The sequence below is a fragment of the Pteropus vampyrus genome, unplaced genomic scaffold, assembly GCF_000151845.1.
Source record: "Pteropus vampyrus isolate Shadow unplaced genomic scaffold, Pvam_2.0 Scaffold370, whole genome shotgun sequence".
NCBI lineage: Eukaryota > Metazoa > Chordata > Mammalia > Chiroptera > Pteropodidae > Pteropus > Pteropus vampyrus.
The window spans coordinates 884,444-909,969 of record NW_011889151.1 but is presented as its reverse complement, the minus strand read 5'-3'; the positions used below and the strand labels follow the sequence as shown (position 1 = coordinate 909,969).

The window sequence follows — 25,526 nt, the reverse complement described above, 5'->3', positions numbered from 1 at the left end:
GGGGGGGGAGGCTGGGAAAGTTTATTTTCCTTTCCTGGTGAGGCTTTATTTATCATGAAAAGCTCTATAAATAACTCTACTAATATATGAGAAATCAGCCACGTTTTATTTTTATATTGCCTTTTTCTTCTTTTACTACATATGAATCTTTAAGCTGAAAATTAAAGAATTAAATCAAGCTTGAATTAAAGTGGGTGAGGTAGAAGCAGAGAAGACATATCTTTCTAAATGTAAGAATTCTGTCAAGTAGTAAAATGTTTAAAACACCATATTTATTGCTCTAAGATTTGTCTTCAGTCAGGACTTGTATAGAATAAGAAAAAAAATGTGCTTTTATGATCGTGGTAGACACCTAAAATTGTTTTAAAGGAGTAATCTGGTAACAGCTACTGAAAAAAAATTAGGGTTCTTAAGAGTAGATATTTTTAAAAAATAGTAGGAAGATAAAAGCTCAAGAACAGTCTCCTGTAAGTGCATGAGGCAGGGGTGTTGGGGGAGGGGCAGGGCAGGAGAACTACAAGCCAAGGACTGCGGGGAGGAGGACAGGCTCAGGTCACTCCTTCTGGCCCCCTCAAAAAAGCCACTGACGGTTGTCCCCCCTTATCCGCAGTCTCGCTTTCTGTGGTTTCAGTCACTCAGTCAGCTGCAATCTGAAAATATTAAATGAAAAATTCCGGAAGTGCACCTCAAGCCAACCTGTGCGGTCCCAACCTGCGCAGTCCCTCCCGGGACGTGGAGCGCCCCTTTGTGCAGCGCTGCGCACGCCCCCGCCCGCTGCTCACTCCGTAGCCCTCTAAGGAGTCAGATCGACGGTCACGGTACCACAGTGTTTGCGTTCAAGGCACCCTTGCTTTATTTAATAATGGCCCCAAAGCCATTCATGTAACCTTTTTATGGTATATTGTTAGAATTCGTCTATTTGACTATGAGTTATTGTTGTTAATCCCTTACGGTGCCTAATTTATAAATCAAACTCTCCCCTAGGTATGCGTGTGGAGGAAAAAACATAGTACATACGGGCTCAGTACCACCTGCGGTTTCGGGCATCCCCTGGGGGGTCTTGGAGCGTGTCCCCTGCGGGTAAGGGAGGGCTGCTGTATTTTATAACTGTACTATCATGAGCAGTAGACAAACCAAACTGCCTGTCCACTAAAAATAGTAGCTTCTCTTATATTAGCCCAGGATTTCTCGCCCTTGCCATTTTGGGCTTTGCTGTGAGGGGCTGCCCCATGCACAGCAGGATGCTTAGTGGCACCCCTGACTGTCAGATGCCCGTAACATGCACCCGATTATGACAATTGAAAATGTCCCCAGGTGTCGCCAAAGTTGCCCTCAGGTGGAACTACTACCCTAGGTAACACATACATACATAAACATACATTTAGAAGGTAGCAGGTTAAAACATAATCTGCAGGCAAAGAAGATCAGACAGATTATTTTTGTTTCTGTTGGGCAAATCCAATAGGGAATTTATGAAGAAACAGGTTTATAACAAGTGAAGCTATTATGTCACAGTGATATATATATATGGCCTTATAGAGACTTAGGAGATATAGTTCAGCAGGGCAATATGGGGTACAAATAGATGAATAAAATAAAATTATATCTTTTTATAAAAGGAACTTGCTCTTAATCACTGACAGTACATTAAAAATGTGCCATAATGCCGGTGTGGGGGGAAAATCTACCATGAATCCCTTAAACTGGGTGATGGGTATACAGGGTTCATTATATTTTTCTACTATGGGGTATGTTTGAAATGTTCAAATATAAAAAGTTCATTTTTTTTCCATTCTATTTTTCTCTGTTTTTAGTGCTATTACTTATGAAACTGACTGTGCATCCACACTCTGAAAACCACTAGTATTAAGATTCAGGGGACAGGCTTACAAACTGCATGATGATGGTCAAATTATATCCCATGTGAACCCCATTTCTCTCATCAGCAGGATACAATCACAATGGTGCCTACATCACAGGCTTGTTGCATGAAATAAATGAAACGATTCATGTAAAGTGCTCACCACAGTGAGCAAAATAAGTGCTCGATCAGTTACCTATTTGTTAGTTATGGCTGCGTAATGGTAAGATGTAAACATTGTAAATTTATATGCCTGAATAAAAAGTTTCTTTTAATTCTTCCAAACGAAACTGTTAGAAGCATATAAAATGATATGAGGCACTTTGTATCATAGCCAATTAATCTAGAACATAGTTCAGGCTTCAAATTCACGTTGGTACCTTTCCTATTCTGTCATGATGCAGCTTCTCATCGCGTCGCTAACCTCTGTCAGCACTGGGTACCCTAAAAGTGCGACCAGAGAGGCTGTGGGAGAAGGGGCTGTTACTTTTTTTTCACATGAAAACCTTCCGTACTCTGCATGTGTTTTAAAATTAAGAATATGTATTGCTTTTTAAAGTGATAAACCAACTGTAAAGTCTCAGCTTCTTTTTTCTGTAGGTAATTACTAGATCAGTACTGTCACCATATCAACAGAATACGGTTTCAAGCAACAAAAATATAAAGCCCACAAAGTAACACGGCTTCTATTTCTATAATGAAAGGCTATGTGGCAGAGAAAGAAAAACCAGCTACATGGCATTTTCTCCATTTTAAATTTTGATACAAGTATAATACATTCATGACCAAAGAACCACAGAAGAGACCACGCCTGTGTGCAACAAAAATTGAGTTTTTTCTCAAAAGCAATAAAGTTCTTTGAAAAAGCCAAAACTATACGTTTTTAAAAACTGAAATATTTTAAAATTAAAATTTTTTATAACTTCATTTTAATACCTCAAGTAAATAACTTACACTGTAAACTCAGTTTTACTAAGCTATGTTTGGTTTATAAAGAAGCCAGGTTCTTCCAGAGATCTTAAGTATAAATAAACCAAAACAAAGAACCAAGTTTATAACCTGGAAGCTATAGAAAATCAAAAGAAAAAAAAGAAATGCATTTGCTTGGCCTGGCATTCCCTCCAGGCATGACAGAAACTTCCTAAGTTCTTTTCCACTGCTTTACAAACCAGGAAACGGGCAGGTCTGAGAATAAAAACCGAGCATCGCAGAGCACCATGGAATAGGCAAACACAACATACAATAAAGATAAAAACTTGAGGATGCTTTCTGCCATTCTCCATAAAAACCATAAACAAGAATGTACAAGAAACAGAGGTCCAAAATAAAGGTATTTATTTAATAGAAACTACAACCAAACTTCAGTAAATTTTAGGCAATAATATTTATGTGGAATTCATGAGTACTGGAACTGGAAGTTTAGGTAACATTACTAAATTCACAGCAATGACTAAAACTGAAGACAAAAACAAATGTGCCAATATTCCTTGCATAAATTCTAGGTCAATTCTTCTGAGGAAAAATGCTATAAATATCACCCAATTCATACATTGTGCGATCGTCACAATACAGATTTAGAAGAGACTGCATTACCAAAATAAAAAACTCACGGTGCCAAGACGAAACAATTCAAACGTCCTCTTTCAACGCTATACCCGTCACTGATTAATCAGTGTTTCTCACCAGAAACCATGCAACCGACTGAATTAAGTTTCTCAATAATTGCTTTTGATCACATAATTTATGTTAAAATTCAGGAAATTTAAAAAAGTGCACGAAAGAAACAGAAGAAACCAACAACAAAAACGGGGCCTGTCAAGTTATATGCTATACTAAAAAATCTCTATTCAATACAAGCACGGAACTCCCACAACTGCTAGGAATCTGGAAGACACTGCTTAAACCATCTCTAAAAACATCGTTGGTTTTCTCCAGTTACGTTGTAACGATTTTGTTGGGGGCAACTGCAGACTCGTCACAGTGAGTCACAATACTACACACCAACTCCAGGACAATGGTCACCTCCAGAAAGGGAGGGGGGGAGGAGGGCCAGAAAAAAAAAATTGGAAGGGGATTTTCACTTTTTTTTCCGTTTTTTTTTTTCTTTAAAAAAAATCAAATATGGCAAATGTCAATTATAAAATACAGCTGCTGGCCACAAGTTACGCCATTCTCTACACTTCTATAGGCCTGGAGTATTTCATTACAAAAAAGTGAAAAGTCATACGTTTAAAGAAATTTAACTTGTTATTCCAAACTTTGATATCATCCTTACATTCCGGCTGTCGCTCCTCCTCAGCCTCACCTCCCACTGATGAAAGCCACTGCACTCCCCAGCCGCGTACTCACGCGCGCGGACCTGGACGTGAACGTGTGTAAACACGCCCCTACTCCTCCCAGCCCCGAACACGAAACATGCCCTGCTATTAGGCTTAATCAGCAGACATGGCTCAGGCGGTTGGCAGTAAAACTCAGACTGAACCTCTGTCGTCGGCCACAATCGCTGGGGGCAGTTCAGGACATGAATGAACCGCTCGAGTCACACACGCTCGTTTCCGTTTGCTTGTCCTCGCACGCGTCAGGCCAGACGCTGGGAGGGTCCACAGCGCAGGGACGTGGCTGTTACTGAGCGAACACAACCAGCAGGGTCGCTACTTTGTCCACGGGGCCTCTGCACGGCGTTTGCCCGCAGGGCTGGCCACTGTCACACAGATGGCTGCCACGTGGAGTGCAGGGAGGTGACGGACAATCCGGACTTCCCAAAGAACTCGCCGGAGCCCGGTCAGCAGGCGCTTACTCAGGCAGCCCTAGTAGCATTTCTGTTACCTATTTAAAAAGAGCTTGTTTAAAAACTGTCTTTCTAAATATGAGCAACTACGATGGGACTAGTCACATGTTCTCTCAGAGCTTTTGTTCTCTCTTCTACATAATGGAAGGTTCATTTAAAACTGATTCTCTCTTGGGATTGTAGGGACAGTTAATAGAACAGGATGTGTGAAGGCAGGTAACACGCCAACATGTAAGTGTAATAAATAGACGCTTAAAGGAAATAGCTTAACAGAGGCTCAAATCCAGTCAAAAAATACGTACTAGACTCTTAACAGAACCAACCACAGGCACCGGGACAGGCATGCGGTCCACTGCTCCGGACGCTGCTGCCCTAAGACGCACCCGACGGAGGCGTCTCCTTTGGGCACAGCTCAAAAGCACTCGACACATCGCAAGAGAACACAAAATGGAGCCTGCAGCTTTCCTCAGCAGAGCCCACTGAGTTGGCATTCCTCAGAGGACGGTCTGGGAGGAGGGCTCAGGATCGCCTGGGTGTCATAATGTCAAAACCATTTTCATTAGCATTGTCAACTGCCCTTGTATCCGTAAACTTCCACTGATGGTGCAAAAGCAACAGCTGGTGAGACTTCTGGGGCCAGCACAAATCAAGGGGCCCCCAACTGTACTGTGCATTCTTTTCCAACTCCCACTTATGATTTTAAAAAGTCAGTTTCACCCAAGAATGCTCCTGATGAACAGTAAAAGTTATGTTTTATTCAATTTTGACCCTCGATACACACCCTTTAATATTCGGTGACACCAAATGGGAAGTACACATAAACCAAGTCTCTGAATACCAACAAAGGCCGCCTGTGTCAGAGAAAAGTATTTGTGATTGTGGGAGGTGGGAGCTGAAGGAGCTTCTTTTTCAGGAAGATAATTTTTAATTGAAAGAATAATTGACAAACTATGGTTATGCAGACCCAGGTATCTGAAAGACATTTTCTCAAAAATGAATGGAACAAGCCCATCTTATCAAAGAAAACTGACAGAATTTGTCACCATTAATAAGATTCAATCTTTGAAGTCAAAATTAGAAGTTTGAAAAACTTGTACCTACCACCATAAGCTTGACAGCTCTCCACTAAAGACTTTCTGATTCAATCAGCGGCGTTAATGAATTCAAAATGTTTCTATTGTACAAAGAAATGTGTCAGCACGTAGAAGAACTGCATAGCTCAGCGACCGACAGTCCTCAGATGAGAGACGCATGATGTTACAGAAATCGAACCAACAGTCCTCAGATAAGAGACACATGATGTTACAGAAATCGTGCCTAGTGAGAGACCCACTCAAAGCACAAGATAAAACCAGTGGATCTCAATGTAACAGAGCATGAAAGATAAAAGTTTGCTGATAGGACTTCAGACGCTATACTGCGACTCATCTGAGATACCACTTGTAGAGTTTTGGTGTAGAATCAAAAGAATATCAACAATTATCTGAAAATGCTACGAAGTGCTCCTCCCCTTTTTAACTATGTACTTGCAAAGGTGAAATTTTCTTCAGACCCTTCGACCGAAGTAACATTGCTGTAGACTGAATGCAGAAGCAGATATCAGAATCCAGCTTGTCTTTCAAGCAAGACATTCATGAGATTTGCAAAATGCCACGCTTCCCACTAATTTTTTTTGAAAAACAGGGTTTTTAATTTTTTTCATAAAAATATGTTACTTGTTAACTGTCACGTATAAATGGACTCTGAGACCAAAAAGTATGGGAGCTACTGTACTAAAGCGATATAAAATAATTACAATTATGATAGATAAGGCTAAGTAAAATCTCAGAGTCCCATTGCACAGCAACTACTGGTATGCACATGGTGATAATTTAGGCAACAGAGTGTAATTCATGTTTAAAAGCAATAAAAAAAATGGAAGAAAATGGAAGAAAACAGTTATAGTTTGAATACTATACACATGCATACTATACACGAGCATGCATACATACACATAAAATAAAGCTTACTTCGAACCTCTGAAAACAAATTACCTTACACCCCATTCTCAACAAACGGGGACATGCACCAAGCTGACGTTTCCGTAAGCACACAAAAATTCAAGTTCAAAACGGAAACATCACTTTATGTACGCTTCATTTACCACACCTGCAGGACAGCACTGTACAGGGCAGATTACAACTTCCACAGCGTCAGCTGTTTTCAAAATGACCGGAAATTCCACATCCTCAAAGAACATTCCCATAGATACACGTTTTTCTTCAAATACAAACACATTCTAAGACATATTTGTATTGGTATATGTTACCAAATTCGAGCTTGCAAGTAAATAAGGTAGGCCACCACAGATAAATTCTCACATACTTCCGATGATCTGAGCTGCTATGTTATCTGGGGAACATGTCTCATTATAATGTGTACAACGGTTAACCAAGTGTCACAGCGCACGGTGCTAAACTAGTCTGATTAGCAAGAGAAAGGAAAGGGATCATCTGTGCCAAAAAATATACATAATGAGCAAGAAATAAAGTGGAGAACAAAGGAATTTCATATTCAATTTTCAACCTCAACTGTCTTAAGAAAAAGACTATTAACTTGGAAGGAAGAAAACCCATCCTTTGATCATCGACAAGTCACCTCACTTAAAAACCACTCTAAAAAATACCTTCAGAGTACCAGTAATCCTTAGGAGACAATAAAGTGTTTCAACGCATGTTTGCTAAGGGGCCCATCCATGCTGCGCTCAGTCCTGTACTAGACACTGTGGAGATAAGCATGAGACACGGCCCCCCGCCCGCAAGGCTTAAATAAGGGACAAAACGAGTGATGTGACCTCAGCACCTCACCGGCCCACATGGAGGAAGACTCGACAAAGGCCAGCGCAGTGAAGGGAAGGATGGCTGTGGCTGTGCAAGGTAAACGAATCTCTGGCCAAGGGAAATCAAGGGAAAAAGCAGAGGCGGGTGTCAGAGGCCCCCGTGAAAGACAAGGGGTTCCAGCAGCGGGGCCAGAGGAGGGCGCGGAGGACGGGAGCTTCGGTGGGTTAAGTGGAATAAAGAAATGCGCAAGTGTGACTTCCGCTGCAGAAGCGACCGGATGAGACAAGTGACTGACCCTGAGAGTAAGAGGAGGCTGAGAATCGTCATGGCCAAGAGAACAGACGTACCTAATGAAGGATCACAGACAGGGATACGGACAGATGGAGAACAAAGGGGTGAAGACATGAGTCTGATTTCCTATCTTCTGGGTTTCAGGGGATAAAAAATCCCAGCGCATTGTCTGTTAAGTCAACGAAAGATGGGACCGGACATCAGATGAGAGACTAGGCTTCTGTCATTGCTATCGCCCTGGCCCACGTTTCTACCTTCTCGACCCTGGATTACCACAATAGCCTCCGGCTTCCACCCTCACCCCCAGTGTCTCTGCTCAACCTGCCAGCCAGAGCGAGTCTTTAAAATGCAAATCAGATCAAATGATTATTCTGTTCCGAAACCCTCCAGTGACTCCCCATTTCCCTCAGAGTCAAATCCAACTCCCTATCATGGTTTATAAGTCCCTTCCCGATCGCCACCACCAGCCCCTTCCTCTCTGGCCTGAGAGCCCACTCTTCTTCCCCCTCGCCCATCTGTCTGACCCGCACTGACCTCCTTGCTACTCCCAGAACACGCAGGGCTTGCTACCATCTTTGGGCATGTGTCCCTCAGCCTTAAAATTTCTAGTTGGCTAACTCCACGTGGCTACCTCCTCTGAAGGAGTTTAAGACTCTGTTCGAATTCCCTCTTCTCAATGGGCCCATGCTGACCACACTATTTAAAATTGCTAGCCCCACCCTCAACCTAGTACTCCTGATCCCACTGACTGCTTTTCTCCCCGGAGACCCTTACTAAGATGTAAGCATCATGAAGGCTGAGATTTTGCTCACTAACGTATCCCGAGTCTAAGCAGAAGAGGGCCTGCAAAAAGTAAGGAAAAATATTACTTTGCTGAATGAACGAACTGCTGTGGAATGGTGAGAGACAATAAAAGCTCAGAGCAACAGGTCGCCGTGTTTCTATCAGCTCTGGCCCTGCCCATTTTCTCCAATATTTTCTAACTCAGTAATGGTCTCATCATTCACCCAGATGCCCAAGCCAAGAAAGCACGAAACGCATTGAAGGCTTCCCTCTCTCCCGACTCCCCCGCAGTCAATGCATCGCCCAACGCTGGCCGGACGCCCTCTACCGTCTCTACAACAGGCTCCCTTTCCACTCCAGTTCAAACCTTTTCATCTCTAAACTGGACTATGAAATCCACGACCGAGCTGTCTTCCTGAGAGCCATTTAGATAGAGATGAAAGCGTGTGATGGTGGGAGAAAGCGAAGCGAAGAGAATGGGATACTTGAAGGCGAAGAGAGTGAACTGCGTCTTCCCTTTCCTTCCTCCTACTCACACACGCTCATTCAGATACTTCCAGGCCCAGCTCGAATGCCATCCCACCGCCGAAGCCTCTCCCGGGCCCTTCAGACAAAGGGCACGCTTACTTGTTCCCTCTTTGTACGCAACTGCATTAGAGCACTTTCTCTAGCGACTGTGTTTTCACATATCAGCTGCCTAACTGAACAGGAGCCCAGTCTTATTCCAGCACCGGGCCTGGCATTAAAAATGTCTGTTGAATGAACAATAACTTTCAGTCTAGAACTGGCAATTCAAAGACGAAAACCTAAGTACGAACAAAGCGGTGGGGGTACAAAGGACAAAAGAGAAGTTACCAGTTACCAGCAAACGGTAGATAAAAATACTAAACTGAAGACCCAAGGTGGGGAAATAAGGGCCAAACACATTTCCACCTAGATAAGGGTGTACAAATAATGGTACTAGCTGATACAATCCCCATAAAAATATTTAATAAGAGAAATAGATTATTTAGAATTTCAAAGAAATCAGAAGGGGTAAGCCAAAATATCCCTTAAAAATAAAACGTGTTCTCTCGGAAAGAAATACTAAAGACATCAATTACATTCATAAAATGCTCATGAAAATCAAATTGCTTTAATGAAGGAGAAAACATAAAACACATCATCAGTCCCTTCTAATCCTATCTCCCCAAAGACAAACATGTAGAATTAGATCATTAAAAAAAATGAAGAGGCTAAAAAAAGCCATTTTTTATAAGCAGGTACAGTTGTATGCTTGAGGGAAAACAAAAACATTCCAGATAATGCCTGCCTCATGTATGTGTCAATGTAAAATAAAAGCTTACTCAATGTGAAATGGCTCAGTTATACTTTGTCAGGTTCATGACCAACCAAGGTAACACTAGAGTAGTGGCTCTGAAGCTTTTTTGGGTCACAGACCCCTCTGAGACACCGATGAGAGCTATGGGCTTGTCCTACAGGAAAAACATGCAGGTTTACATATATATCTAGCATCTTAATTATGTCCTGGCAGTCACAGAGCCGTGGAGCCCAGCTGTAGAACTGATGCCTTAATGACCAGAAATAGCAAATGATGTAAGGCCCCTCAGGAAAGAAAAGAAATAAAGACAATTCTAGAGCTTTTTTGTCAGTCATCCAGTCAATCAAAAAACACTGAACATAAAAATCTCTATGAGCTGAATTCTATCAAGTGACATACAACCAGATACAGCTAAAATGCATGCACATGCCTTAAACGTGAAATCTAAAGTGTTTAAAAATAAGATCCGATATTAATAATAGTAATAACAATTATTGAGCATTTACTATATAATGAGTGTTGTTCTAAATGTTTTAAATATATTCATACTTATACATAAATATAAACAATTTTATCCTCATTTCACAAATCAGGAAATTAAAGCACAGAAAGGTACAAAGAGAGTCAATAAACAGTGATACAAAACAAGAATGATTAATAAGAAGCAAAAACGTCCCTTAGAGCGTACACCACCTGACAGCAACGTAGACCTGTACTTGTATTATCGCAGTCCTACGAGGCAGAACATACTGTCCAAACTCCAGAAGAAGGATGACAATCTCGATACTTTTCCACATTCCTGCCAAATAATCCTTATCATACCATATTCGCTTTGGAAGACACTGCAACCAGAAACATGAACACAAAATGTTCAGAAAGAGCACGACGCTACTAAAGGATTCACAAGATTAAAAATGTAAGATTAACTTAGAGGATGACAAACCTTAGCTTTCTAAATGACCGTCTTTTGTACAAGTACAAGCAATAAACCATGCTTTGGAAAAACCAGCAACAGAAGATGTAAAAAATCTGAAACAGGGTCCGTTTTTCTACAGAGAAAGTTCAAGCTGCCCCACCTCAAACTTTCTTCAAGGCTCTGCCTCCTTTCTACCACCTTGGTTCCATGCCTCTTCCACTCCAGGACAACCACAAAAGTAGAGAAAACCTCACAGGTTCAACAGGGCTCTGTTGAACTAAATTCCATCAACCGCAAGGCAAATTTCCAGTCCCCTGGATGCACCCCTGCCGTGCCCACACGACGCACACGACACATGTCTGCTAAGCGCTGAGCCTCCCCCAGGACAAAGTGCGTATGCTTAATATTCTACCTCCCATGCTACCGCACTACAGATTATGACAGCATTAGAATAACGCGACAAAACACATCTTTTACCTTAAAGCACATGACGGTAAAATTGTAATGTACCTTTTTTTAGATTCTACATCCAGGGGGAAAAAAAGAAAAAAAGACTAATTTTTTTAGTTCAGTTTATGCAGCTATTGGTAATTCAAGACACCACAAAAAAATTTATCTGAGCAAATTCTTTTTTAAACAATGACATGCTTAACATAGTATAATTTTTACAGCTTTCTTTGTAATGTCTACTGGAGACACGACAAAAATCATGAAATCTTTTCTTTTATGGCAACAATAAACCTCCTGAATTATATATGAGAAATTAACTCCCCTAAAATAAGGTGGCCTGCTGCTTTAACAGCCACATTCTAAATTCAGTGAACTTAAAACCAAGAAACAATGAAAATAAAATGTATTCATATATGTATGCCGCAAAAAAAGTTCCCTCTGTATTTAAACCACAAACTGAAACACTTGCTCCTGATTTACTGAACTGTTAAAATATCTCAGAGCAAACACACAAAACTGAAAAACTATATTTTACACAGAGCTTCTTGGAAGTCGATACCCATTAAAAGAAGTTCACCTCTACAGGAAACAGGCCCTCTTAGTATAGAAAGCATATGAGAGCAAAAACTCAGACTAACCTATTCCCTAATATTAAGTGGTATTTTTAAAAACACAACTTATCTGAATATCGATTTCCCAAAACAGAAAAGGATGACCTTATCCTGGCAAAACTCAGAACACTGTTTCTTCAACATCCTCGAAGGCAGTTCGAGGCACCACACTTTTCCATCTGCTTTGTTCTATTTCTTCATGCCCAAATGGAAATTAAACACTTCAAGTAACAGCTAAAAAATGTCATCGACCAGAGTGAAGCACTGAGAGCAGAGAAGCAGCTTGAAAGGAGTAACAGAAGGAGACGGCACAATGGGTAGAGCAGCCTTGGTAGTGACCTTAGAGTGTGTGCAGAGACAGAAAATCTGTACAACAGGTACGGGAAGCACACTGAAAAACTCTACGCTCACTTACCCGACGCGCTCTCGGTAAACACTGTTAACGTCTGTCCTCCAACACTTTGCAAGACAAACGGATGTTCTCTGGGAGCACTGACTGAAGCCGGCTTTCCGCCAATGTCATGAATATTTGCAAGATCCTCATTCAAAGTAAATGACACCTAAAAGACACATTTATGCAGAGCTTATTACAATAGACTTTTGTATTCAAACTATCTGTACAGAAATTCTGATTATAAATCATCTTTTTAAAATGCGAATCTTTTCATTTTATTAAGCATTTTTCAAAACTTTATCCAAAACTCTTTAATACTTATTCATAAAAAAGAGAATCTATTCCTAAGTGTCAGAATAATGGGGCTAATCTACCATTATAAACACAAAGAGCTTTCGCATGTTTTCTCTGATGTGTGGCTGAAGAAATTCTGTTTCCAAAATAGGAATACAAATTTTCCCCGTAAGGTTTTTGAGGTTAAGAGACCACATCTTGTCATACTCATAGGCTTTAATGTATGTGTATATATGTGTGTGTGTATGTATATGTATGTATCTCCTAGCAAAGTGCCTGGCACATAGAAGGAAAACAGTATTTGCTGAATAAGTGAATCTTTTAAGAGTATTAAGAAAACAACTACTTGATGGGGGGAAAGTGAGCTACTTAGAAAGCTTAAACAGAGGACATATTTCTTTTTTTAGGTCTTAATGACTACTGTATGAGTACGAGGTGCTGTTTTATTTCTGAATAGTTAAATAAATACAACTAAGGATATAAGGATAACTCAATCTTGAGGTTTGGAATAAAAAGACATAGGCTTTCTTCCAAAACGATTTTCACCATATACCTGATCTCTTCAAAAGGACAACAGATTTTACCTCAAAGAAACTTATAAAATACTGACCTTCCGACCAAGTAGGAAAATTACGAAGTATTTATTAAATATCTCTCTACTGTGTGATAGGTACTGCAAATTATGTCCTGGACTTAATGGGTCAAAATCTAAAGCCCTCGCCAATCCAAATAGAATGCCTCTGCCACACTGAAATAATGTCAACATATTACTGAAGTAATTCGAAGTGCTGAGGGAGGGGATATTTGAGGTCAAAGTAGAAAATGCTAAGAATAAACACTTAGAAAGGAGTCCATTCATTCACACGAGAGTGACATTTACACTATTATTTGTTCTTGACCATCGGCTCCTAGCTTGATGTAGAGTTTTCTGGAATATAAACACCACTCCTCTCCTTACTGTTACTAATTCACGGTAAAAAAATCTCATGTTTTAAATAAAATGTAAATAGAAATAATCTTACCTCAGTCCTTCCTTGATTCCTAAAAAAGAGAAAAAGAAAAATTTTTATTTATTTAAATTTCAGGTTTTTTCAAATTTACGCTGATAATTAAAACAAATAACACTATTGCATATTTACATGAAATATTACATTTACAGAGGTTAACATGTACCCTGGGCTCTCTTCAACTATCCTATTTGTAACATTCTAGGAAAAACAAAAGTCCCGTTAACCCCATATGAGTATTTTAAGTGTGTGTCACTTAACACTATTACAACCTGTCAAAATATTATTATTGCATAATATTTTACCCAAATAATGATCTTTTGCAAATCTTATCTTTATTTCTGAGCATTTTTATCACTCAGCAGCATGTGAATACATATTTAATATCAGTATATAGTATTTCAGCAAATTGTACTATTTGCCTAGCTGAAGATAAGCAAATTTTCTCCACTATAAAAACAACATGTGTCCACATATAAACATACAGGCAAGTTAAAAGAAGTTTTAACAGCCATATTTCCACTGTTAACATTTTGGCACAGTAGAAATCCTTCCAGACTATTTTCTATATATTTGCATTATATGTTTTTAAATGTCATTTTTTTCACAAAGATGGAATCGATGTACACTTTATATAATAGTCTAATTTAAAACATGTATTAAGTACCTACTATAAGCAAAGTACTGAGTGTAAGGTACCTGTCCCCAGACAGCAGAAGCTACACCCGTAACTATAGAACGAAATAAATTTTAATGTTTAATAAGAGAGCCACGATATGCCAGGGTCATTTCTTCCATTTTAAGAGTTAAAGAATGGCTCTGAGCTTTTCTGGAAGGGCACTAGGACTTCAGCAGGCTGAGGCGGGACTGTAGCATCAGAAGTAAATAGCCGAACACAGCCATGCGAGAGTCAGATCGCGAAGATGCAACCAGACTAGGAGGGAGAGTACGAAGTAAGGGACAGTGGGATGCGACCTATGACGCAGAGCTGGGGCTAGACGTGGACGGGCCTCACGATCTCCGCACAGAGCACGGACGTCGTTCTTTGGGCAATGGGGAGCCCCAAGTACAAAGACTTGCTCCAAGAAAATATACGTGGAATGGGTACGAAGACCAGGTAGGAAACGACGGTCTCATCACGCCGGGCTGAGTTCTGGCCGGCCCCCACGCAGTGGTTCTGGCATTAAGTGTCCACCATACACCCACTAGGCACTGTGCCCAGGGTGCAATCTAGTAGGACCTTTAATTGTCCTCAAGAAGGTTCCAGTTGAATTAAAAAGAGCCAATCTATGAACAACTATAAGCAGAATAATAACTATGACAGAAGTACAACACGCTACCATGGAAATGCAGAAAAGAAAGCTAGGAAAAGATGGACTGAGTGAGGACTGACGTTGACAAGACGGGCGCATTCCGGGCTAAGAGAATAATCCAACTAAACACCAGCAACAAGAAATTACCCAGAGCATTCTTTCTAATATCAATGAGCGGTCGACTGGAGTCAAGTGGTAACGAGCCTCTCAGGCCAGACTAAGCAGTCCAGGATCTTAAACAGATCTGTTTACTGCAGGACTTCTCAGAGCCTTTAATAAATTAAAACGCAATGTCAATCTTTCTGTTGAGCGAAGTACCTAGAACAGAAGTGAAGAACTTTTAAGGTTTCACATAAAGATATGAATTGGCAGCTTCTCTTATCAGGGTTTGGAAGGTTTGGCAACAACGTGCCCCCAATTCAGCATGAAGAGGCACTGAATTAGCGACCTTTAAGACAGAGGCACTGCGGGCGGAGCAAAGGCAGAGATGCAGAAGGGACATGGCAGAGCGCAGGAAGTGCGTGTACGCTGCCGGAGCTGACAGGAGATGCCTGGAAGGCAGCAGCAAGAGAAGAGGATGGGTCGAAGGCCACGCTGACACTTCAGGTGCGGTGACCAGAAAGTCACCCGGATGCAATTAGGAAACACTTGAGGGGAGGATGACTTCATTTTCATGTTTATATATAAAATTATAATGGCATCTTAGCTGGAATAATAAGAGATTGGTGAACTCTGGATGAGTTAATTTTCTAGAATAAAAAAATCTATGGCAACTTAAAACTTATTTTAAAAGGATCACATATTCTTTGGTCAGGGTGTGTGAATGAAGCACACATGACCTTTGATTGTCCTACAATGCAACTGAGATATCCCCTTTCCACGATGACCTGCGGCTACAGTTAGATACACCGACTACTAAAATGCTGTCGTGTCTTCAGAAGTGACTGAAGCAAGCCGCTGGCCCGTCCTTCACTGGCCGCTTCACGATGCTTCCAGCTTCTCCTTCGTCACTCAGAGCCCATTTCTCAGAACCCACAGCCAGTCTTTGGACTCCAGTCTTGTTCCTCTTGCCTTTTTTTTTTTAATTAATCATTTGTCTTTTCCTTTCCTTACACTTTTTAACTACTTAGATTTGACACCATAGGGCTGGACTCTTCACTCAGCCCTGACAGCCAATAAAGCAACTCTTTTTCCCGGGAAAACTAACTACCAATCCCAAGCTGACAACTGCGCTCCAGGACGTTCCGTTTTGTTTTGAGTTACTATTTCTACACCCTATTCTCGGACGATTATGCTCAAAACCCAAAGTGAGGCCAAGCAAGGTAAGGCACCTGCAGAGCGGGCAGAGTTGGGTGGTCACAGCACAAGTGTGGTGGAGAGCAGTGCCTGGGGTGCCGGGGGCAGCCCGAGACGAGGTGTCAGAGCCCACTGGGGCAAGGGTGACATCTCCAGAAAGAATGGCTCAACAAGAAGTGTGTCCGGAGCTGGCAGGGAGAGGGCATGCTCTCCGGAGGACGACCGGAAGCAGGCTGCTGGAGCCTTGGGGAGGGCAGCCTCCAACGGGCTGAGGACAGTGCCCTTGGGGAGAACAGCAAAGGCAGCAGCCTGACGAGGGGTGCTGGAGCCCAAGGGAGGTCGGGGGAAGGGTAGTCTGAACAATAAGAACAGAGGCTTGAACAAAGAGAGGGAATGTATTAAAGGTAACGGAATCAGGTTTCCCACTTTCTGCACGCCCTGTGGCGTCGGACTAGAACTGGATACTGGTGTAATGTCACGATTTTCAGTATATGCAAATACAGAAATGCAGATGCAAAGGCGTGTGTACACATATACTCCCTAGCGCTGCCCACTGACAGGCCTGGGAAAGGCAATGAGCACACGTAGCATCCAGTCTTAGTTCCTGGAAGGAACCAGGGCTCCTTAGAGAAATGAATGACTCCAAGACTCAGACAGAAATGTACAGATGAACCTAAAACATCTTGCTATGACAAAAAGCGCTCAAAGAATGGTTAGGACATGTCAAAAGGCCACAGGACTTACACTACTAAACTGTACACTTAAAAAGGGTGAAGATGCTAAATTGTGTGTGTGTTTTACCACAACAAAGAAAAAAACGGGCTTAGGAGCCAGCTAGAAGCAGCTTCCACTGGCTAAATTTTAGACAACTTGAACATCAGAATAAATGATGATGGTAACAAATTGTGTCCCATTGAATAAAACTGGAATCCATGAGTTTATACTAACACAGACAAATGAATAAAGGGGAAAATCTGATGAGAAATGGAATGTTTACATAGCCACAAAGTAGCACACCACAGAATACTTAATAGTTACAAAGGAGAAAAGAGTGTGTTTACGGAGACAAGGTTTAGAAGACACTCCTTAATCAAGTGACCAAAGTTACCACTACCAAGAGTGGGACACGATGAAAGCACACACACCTTGCTAGAAGAATACAGAAAGAACCCAGCTTCGCCTTTGTGACATTACTGCCAAAGATGCATAACCCGAATCTAATCAAAACATCAGACAAACCCAATTCTTATAAAATAACTACCTGTAAACACCAAGAGTGTTGACATGTATATGGTCAACAAGTCAAGGAAAGACTTCCAAATGTTCTAGCTCTAAGGAAACTAAAGAGACCTGACGATAGACTGCAACACGAGATTGTGGGCTGCCTCCTTTTCCTATAAAACATCCTGGCGACAACTGACAAACCCTGAACGAAGTCTAAGGGCTACATTGTAGGACTATTTGATGTTGATCTACTGATTTGGAGGGGTGTGCTGAGATCATGCAGGAGAGTGTCCTTGTTTGCAGTAAAAAAGTTCTTTACATTGTTTTTCCAACTTTTCTGTAGCTTGAGATTATTTTAAAATAAAAGTATTAAATAGTTTTAAAATATGCTCTATTTAATCTCTTACTAAAGAATTTAAGAATGCTATTAATTTTTCTCTATAACAATGCTGAAACGAATATCCTTGTGTATCAATCTCTGCATTGCTAATCTGTCTCTTTCATAAGTTCCTAGAAATTGCTGGGTCAAAATGATCATTCATTATTAATACGTCTAGCCTTTCCACTATCCCAGCTCTCCTCTGCTGGATCGGTCTGGCTTTCTAGAAGGAGCGCACACAGACTGAACATAACTTGCACTGTGAGCTAACTGGCAGAGAAAACAGTGCCATTTTCATTCTACGTTGTTCTGAGCAGCAACTGTACGTGTGTGTGTGTGTATGTTTGTGCTGTGTATACACACACGTATGTGTACATATACACACGTAGGTTGTCAGACTGCCCTTCAAAAAGGCTGTACCAATTTAAACCGCTATCAACAGTTTAAGTGTTCTAAACTTAGTCACTTTTAGAACAAAAAAAATTATATCTCATTGATTTTTTGTTTGCATATTTTTTATTATTAGTGGGCCCCCATATAACATTGAATGTTAAATGTGTTTAATGAGAAAGCTAGAAATTAACTCTTTGAGATAAGCCACATTAGTATAAACTGATGATTGTCAGTAAAATACAACATATATCAACCATTTTGAAAAGTGACGTTTTCTGGGGCAGGATAGTGATGTAGAAAGAAGATTCATTTTAAAATTAAACAAGCTAGGGCAAAAGTATAGGCTAACTAAAATGCGGTACATGTGAGATGTCCAGGTATAAACTAATCCAAGTACAGTGGGTTAGGAACAGCATGTAAACTGCTTGACAAAAAATGGCCCAAAAGTTACCAACTGTTAAGAAAAGGCTATTACTCTCACCTTACTCATGACTGGACTCCCCTTTGGCCAGGTGTTGAGAGAACCACATCTGGGGAGAGCTGCACTCCCAGCTGCACGTCCCCGCCCTCATCTCCCCCAAGTCCACGCTGCTGGGGCCACCACCACCCCGCTGGGACCACCTGGCTCTGGGCGCCTTCCCTGCAGGGGCCCCGGGGACAGGCGGGCAGCTGCCCACCGCAACGGGCACGACAGGGGAGGCCCTGTGCGGGAGCCCCGCCTGGGCTGCGCAGCGTGTGGGCCGCGGCCGCAACCGTGGGTGACACTTCCCGACCAAGTGCTTTACAGGCACTGACCACGAGGCAGAAATGCCGAAACAGAGGGCACCAAGCACTGGTCATGCGGCCCCCACGTGACAAGGCCAGGATAAAGCCAAGCCCAGCGACCCCTAAGCACATACTCACGCCCAGCACACCACAGTGCCTTTTCAAAGCCTTTGTTGTTTTCCTTTTTTACCCACATGTACTTTTTTTTAACTACACAGATAGCCTGTGAACTGGTAATGTGCCTCTAAGAATAACTGATTATGCACGTTCTAGTCAAAAGTACCTGAAAGCATTTCACCTGGTCTGCCTGGGCCTCTCCTAACAGCCATGGTACCTGCAAACGTTCCTTGTAGGACACTGTCCTTGGTTTTCTCATTATTCTGGTCTTACTCCGCTGAATGGAAGTTATTTATTTGCCCACGTCTCTAAATGCAGTACTGAGAACTGAGCATAATGTGTGCACTGTAAGCTAACTGGCAAAGAAAAGGGTGGGGCTGTCATCCGACTTCACATTCTAAACAACAAACAAACATCTATTAATGGAGCTCTTTGTTTTCAGCTACATGAGCTTGATGACCCATATTTAGCTTGAAATGAACTAAATCCTGATAACCTAGGCATGTGCACTGCTAAGCCATTCCTCGCTCCTCCTACACTTGTCCAGTAGGGATTTTAGTGATTCGTAAGAGGAATAGAAATTAAATTGGTAACATAAACAAGACAGCCAGCACACCTACTGCAGAACAAGCTGTTTTCTGGCATTTACATAGCAATCTTACGGTACTAGTTACTATAAACCTGTTCTCATCACCAGAAGGATATAGATCTTCTAGAAGACAAGACTGATTATGTATCGTGTTAGGCAGAAAACCTGCTAGATTTTTTATCTACATATAAAACTGCATGTGCATAAACACACACCCACACACACTGCTCCTTATTTGCCTCTTATATTGACATAGAAACCCCTCTTCAATCATAAGATTCTCTTTTAAGAAATTCTGATGGTTTATTTTTTCCTCAACTGCCATTTGAGGAAACTGATTTGAACACAGCTATTTCAAATCACCATTACTGGGAATTTTATTTTTAAGAGAATTGTGAGACTAAAATGAGAAAAAAAAGGAAGAGAAATACTAGCCATGTGCCCTAAGGAAAAGAACATGGAACGAAATAAACCGAAGCTTTAGAACTAAATTAAGAGAAAGACAAAGAGAACAAAATCAGTTTTGTGGGTCTTCTGAAGTTATCAAAACTGAACCTCAATGAGTATGAGAAATACTTAGCAATGGTCAGTTGAATAAAATGTTCTAAAAATTTGTCAAGTCTACAGCCATGCCACCCTGAACAAACCCAATCCTGTCTGATCTTGGAAGCTAAGTAGGGTCGGGCCTGGTTAGTACTTGGATGGGAGACCACCTAGGAAGATCAGGTGGTGTAGGCGTAAAAATTAAAAAAATAAGGGATTGTAAGCTGACAAGGTCCTTGCAATCTGTGAGGTCAACCAAGGGTTGCGTCACCTAAAAAAAAAAACAAAACTGTCAAATCAAGCATCATAATAATCTGTACACAGAGTGATCTGGAGGGTTACATACCAAATTGTGACCCCTGGCCACCAGTAAGGAGTGGGAAAACAGATGACTTACATAGATAATTTTTAAAAAGCAATAATCACGTATTGTTTATATAACACACACACATACACAAAATTATCTTTATGCGGCTTTGGTTGGACTCCCAGACGGGACAACAATGCCAGCTCATAAAATCAGACAGGAATCACGTGGAAGAATACACACACGAACACACACACTGGTTAATATTAAGGGCAAAGTTTATTGTCAAAACCTGGACACTCTATGGAGTGAAAGATGGACACTGTTAATAACTGCACAAGGAAAACGTGTGAACTGGGACTGTTTCAGGCAAACTTGGGGTCTGGTCATCCTACGTATGTCTGATGCAACTACATAAACCAGCTGCTTTAAACCAAGGGAGGAAAAGAGCTTGGAATTTTCTATCAAGCAATGGGTGATAAAGAAAAATTACAACACACCCATTATTGCTTATTTAGCATGCCATCTCTGCTATTATGTTTTAGGGATCAAAGCAATACTTAGGGTTTGCCTAGCTTTCCCTGAAACTTGGTTCCTTTTTCTCTACTGCTCACGACAGTCCCCTCCCCGCCACACCAGAAGAAAAGAGTTTGCATCCCTCAAGCAGGTATTTTCTTTACAGAGGTTTTTAGGAATACAACATTCATGGTAGAAAAAGGAGAATATGTGAGTTTACAAAGCATTTGAACAAACCGTAAGCTGTTTCGTTTGTATCATGAGCACCCTTCGCTGGAAAGGCATTAAGATCCACATTTTACAAACAAGGCAGCTGAGATTTAGAGGACTAAGGCCCAAGGCCAAAACAACTATCAGCAGCCACGTACATAGGACTAAGCCAGGCCTTGGGCTCTAGGTGGTCATTCTATAATACCAAGAGGTTCACCATTTACACAGCTTCTTCCTTCAGCTGCCTTTTTCCAGTGACGTACATTTCTGAGATTTTTCGTGTGGCTCCCATTTCCAGTAACATCGATTCTAAGAAATTCTGAGCTCCATAACAGAAAAAGTAGGTAATTATCTGCCCTACAAAGGATTCCACGTTGAAAAGGGCGGGGGAGGGGGAATCACCAGATTTCATTTAAAAATATGCATTCTTTTTTTTTCTTTCAATAAAAGTAGGACAACTTGCAAAACAATGTGATTTATCTACAGCTTTCCAGGAATATGTTCATTTTATAAAATATACAAATAAATGACAACTACTTCCATGTAAAAGGCTGGCAAAACAGGCAACTTTAGGGATAAGGAATCTAAATGCAGATTAAATAACAGAGGCTGAACTAGAACCTGCTAGAGTTTTCTTACCACTCAAAGGCCTGAATTCAAGCCTGATGCCACTATTAAATGTGCAATCATTTCTTGAGAAAATGATATATTGTTCCTACATAATTTTAAGAACTTTGGATATAAAAGTATGCCTGCTTCCAATCTACACCTTGTTAAAGCGGAGTGAGGAATTAAAAGATACATCTGAAACAAAGGCAAGTAAGATAAAATACGTAAGGCATAAACACACGAAAGTATCAGTTTCTTAAAGTCATGACGTCATCCAGTCATTCGGCACTGCTCCTCCAAAGACAAAAGCCAGCGGGTGACCACCAGTTCCATATCCACAGCTGACTGGCTCTAACAGGAAACTTTAAAGTGACACCCCCCACCCGCCCGTCAAAATATAACCCTCGCATAGAGACAGTAAGTATTTTAGGCAAAAAAAAAAGGGGTGGGGCCTATGTTTATACTCTGATTTTCTAACTATCTCACTTTTGGAACTACTGCCTCAGGAAATAAAAGCATAAAAAAGCTATTACTACTCAATTTGTCACAGCAGTTTTCTTTTACTGATTCAACAAAAATGTGCTGCTGGCTACTATGCCAGGCACTGTTCTAGACCCTGAAGACATGGCGTCATTAAGACAAAAATGCCACCCTCGTGGTGTTTACACTCTGGCAGGAGAGATGCACAGTATACAAACAAATACACAGTGTGTCAGATGAGCGCTGCAGAAGCTGAATAAACACTCACCGCCCGCGTGAATGGTGGGAGGAGCCACGGGGCGGGGGGGAAGGAGAGTAGGAGAAGCAGAGAGTTCTACATGGCGAGAAAAGGCCTCGTGAGCTGACATTTGAACACGGAGCTAAAAGAAGTGCGGGGCAAGGCATGGGGATGTCCAGAGGAAGAGTGACGATTAAATTTAAGACGCTCTTGAGACATTCAAGTGGACCTCAAGGAGGTGTCAGATGTATGAGTCGTGGAGATCAGGAGAGAGGCCATACTCGAGAGAGATCTTTAAATACAACTAGATATGCCATGAGACCAGACGGGACCACCTAGGCAGTCAGTCAGGAGAGAAGGAAAAAACGAAAACCTGAGCCCTAGAGTCATACGACATTTAGAGACCGAGAAGATGAGACCAGCCAGCAACGGAAGGAGAGAATCAAGAGAGTGGTGTCCCGGAAGTGAAAAAGGGGTTGCGGACGGAAGTGGTGTCCAATTCTCATGTCAACTATGTCCAATTCTGTGGAAGCTCAAGTAAGAGGGCTCGTGGACTTAAGAATGTGGATGTGGGAGGCTGCAAACATGGACCACCAGTTCCTTGCGGCGGCTCCCACTGAGAGGTGGCGTCTACTGCCCCTGGAATCTGGGGCTGGCTGTGTGAGCTGCACTGGCCAGCAGGACTCTGGCAAATGAGATGCAAGCACAGGCTTGCAAGGTCTTGTGCCCTGGGCTCTTCCTCTCTTCTGCTCTCAGGAACGCTTTCGCCATCTCGTGAATGAGCATGTGGCAGATGAAACCCATGTGGGCGATAGCAAGCCAACCACTAGACACCAGAGTGAGGCCATTCTAGCCTGGAAAAGCAGCCAGCTCAGCCCCAACCAGAACTGCCCCAAAAAATAAGCCAACGAAATGGTGCTTGTCTCAAGCTACTAAATTTGGGGGCAGTTTGTTATGAAGCAAAGTAATTGATAAAGTGGAGGACAATGACAAGAGCTATGTCAACGGAGCGGCAGGCACAGAAATCTGGTTCGTGGTGATTAAGAATGAATGGACAGAAAGTGGAACGTGAGGCCTCTGGCAGACACAGGCTGAGCGCTGGGGGCTTTCCTTTCTAACAAGGCCACTTCCTCCACCAGGAAACTACAGTTACGTTGTTCACCAGGTGTCCCCCACCCTCTTCCAGCACCTCTACAGATAGAACAGTGGCACAATGGCAAAGTCCTTCTACTGAGCACTTAACTTGTGCCATCCAATTATGCCAGTCCAAGCACAGCCCCCAGCAAGATGTGGAGGGGACGGAGGGGTGAAGGAACTACATGCTCCGCCGCCTCACTGCCAAGACGTTTACCAATAAATTTGATTTTATATTTAGAGGGCTGGGGAGGGTGTGTGTGTGTGCGCGCGTGCGTGTGCGTACACACACACATATGACCCTACAGGGCACCTAACCATCTCTTGACAGCCTTGACATGTGCACTGCTTCTCATTTTCCAAGTAAATTATCTGAAAAAGAACTGCAATTCCATTTAAAAGCACTTGTAAATTTTTAAAAACCAGCTCTTTAAATTGTCAAAAATATAAAAATAACTCACTTAGCGATCCGCAGCTTTCCAACTTCACCTCTTCCAGGAGCTTTAGCCCATTGTTGTGACAAATATTTAGGAACCTAAAACGAGATAAAATACTAATAAGACTATGTTTTGGGCATTAATCAATCTTATAAAACATAAAATGATATACTGCTTCTATTTTATTTTGTGCCTGTAATAAATGATCATCCAGTATCAAGCTGTCAGTTTATGTCTGACACGATAAAGGGTACTAAGATATGCAAGAACTGATTTTAGCTCTGGAAGAGCTCAGTCAGTCAGGCTGGTTACCCAAAACCAACATGGGTCAAACAACTTAACGGTAATGAAGAATTAACTTATGTTCCCAAATGAGTCTAATCAAAGTTCAGAGGTGAGAAACACCTCCAGAAAAGGCTCCTCATGGGAGCTTAACGCTCTGACATGATATTATTTAGAGACGCCAATGAGTTTAAGATGATTTGAAAGGTTAAGTTTTACTTATGTAAGATTGTAACTCTGACTAATATGATGAAGGATCTGCCGAAATAAAAGATTTATTAAATATCAGAGCTAACATCTCTGTAATACAACTTTTCCGACACTGTTGTAAGCACTTTGCATACATTCATGCTTGTAAGCGTTCCATCTCTGTGAGGCAGGTACTGTTGATTACCCTCACTTTACAGATGGATCTGGGGCACCTAGGGATTATATAATCTAGCCAAGGTCACATAATTAGCAAATGATGGAGCAAGGATTCAAACCCAAGCAGTCTGGTTCCAGCATCTACGTAACCAATACACTGCATTGTGTCTGTAACTAGATATATGCAATCAGAAGGCTTTCAATTCTCAAAAAAGTTAAGGGAATAAATGTTGATTCCCTACTACATACCTACTTCACTTCCTCTAAGAAGTAGTTTGAACTCCGGAATCATCACTTACCTTTGCGGTCATCCTACCGTGAGGAGCGAGATGCTACATATAAAGCATGAAGCATAATCATAATGCCTTACAAGTACTCAGTAAGGGCCAGGTGTCATTACTTCCCACAATAATCCTGGAATAGCATGAACATGAATGTAGAACGAGTCAGAGACAGCTTCTAAAGCTGGAAAGGGGGACAAATTTTATCTAGCAAAGATTTCATTTGCAAAAAGAACCACCTATTAGTCAAACTGCAATGCTTTGGATATGGTAAAAATTCAGGAATAAGAGGGTCAAAAGAAGACGCTCATGCTATTTGTTCAGTTACATATGTATTCTTTATAATAAAATTTATTGAACCACTGTGTGTCAGACAATATGCTAAAAGTTTGGAACAGAGGGAGGGGGAAGGGAGACAACAGTGTCAGGTACCGTGCTATACATTTCACATCCGTTATCCCAATTAATCTTCTAATCGCCCCATGAAATCTATCATTCTCCCCATTCTATAG

General features: G+C 41.5%; 1 protein-coding gene and 1 pseudogene across 1 annotated transcript in view; one reads left to right on the top strand and one right to left on the bottom strand.

Moving 5' to 3' along the window:
- Positions 1-25,044, bottom strand: part of GTF2F2 (general transcription factor IIF subunit 2) — a 110,468-nt gene extending 85,424 nt beyond the window's left edge. Inside the window, exons 1-4 of the mRNA XM_023523007.1 lie at positions 25,033-25,044; positions 24,110-24,183; positions 13,551-13,569; positions 12,256-12,400 (exon numbers count right to left, since the gene is read on the bottom strand). Of these exons, the coding sequence (XP_023378775.1) occupies positions 12,256-12,400; positions 13,551-13,569; positions 24,110-24,183; positions 25,033-25,044 (250 nt within the window). The remainder of the gene's footprint in view (positions 1-12,255; positions 12,401-13,550; positions 13,570-24,109; positions 24,184-25,032) is intronic.
- Positions 20,231-20,349, top strand: LOC111731410 (annotated as a pseudogene).
- Positions 25,045-25,526: the final 482 nt, after the last annotated feature.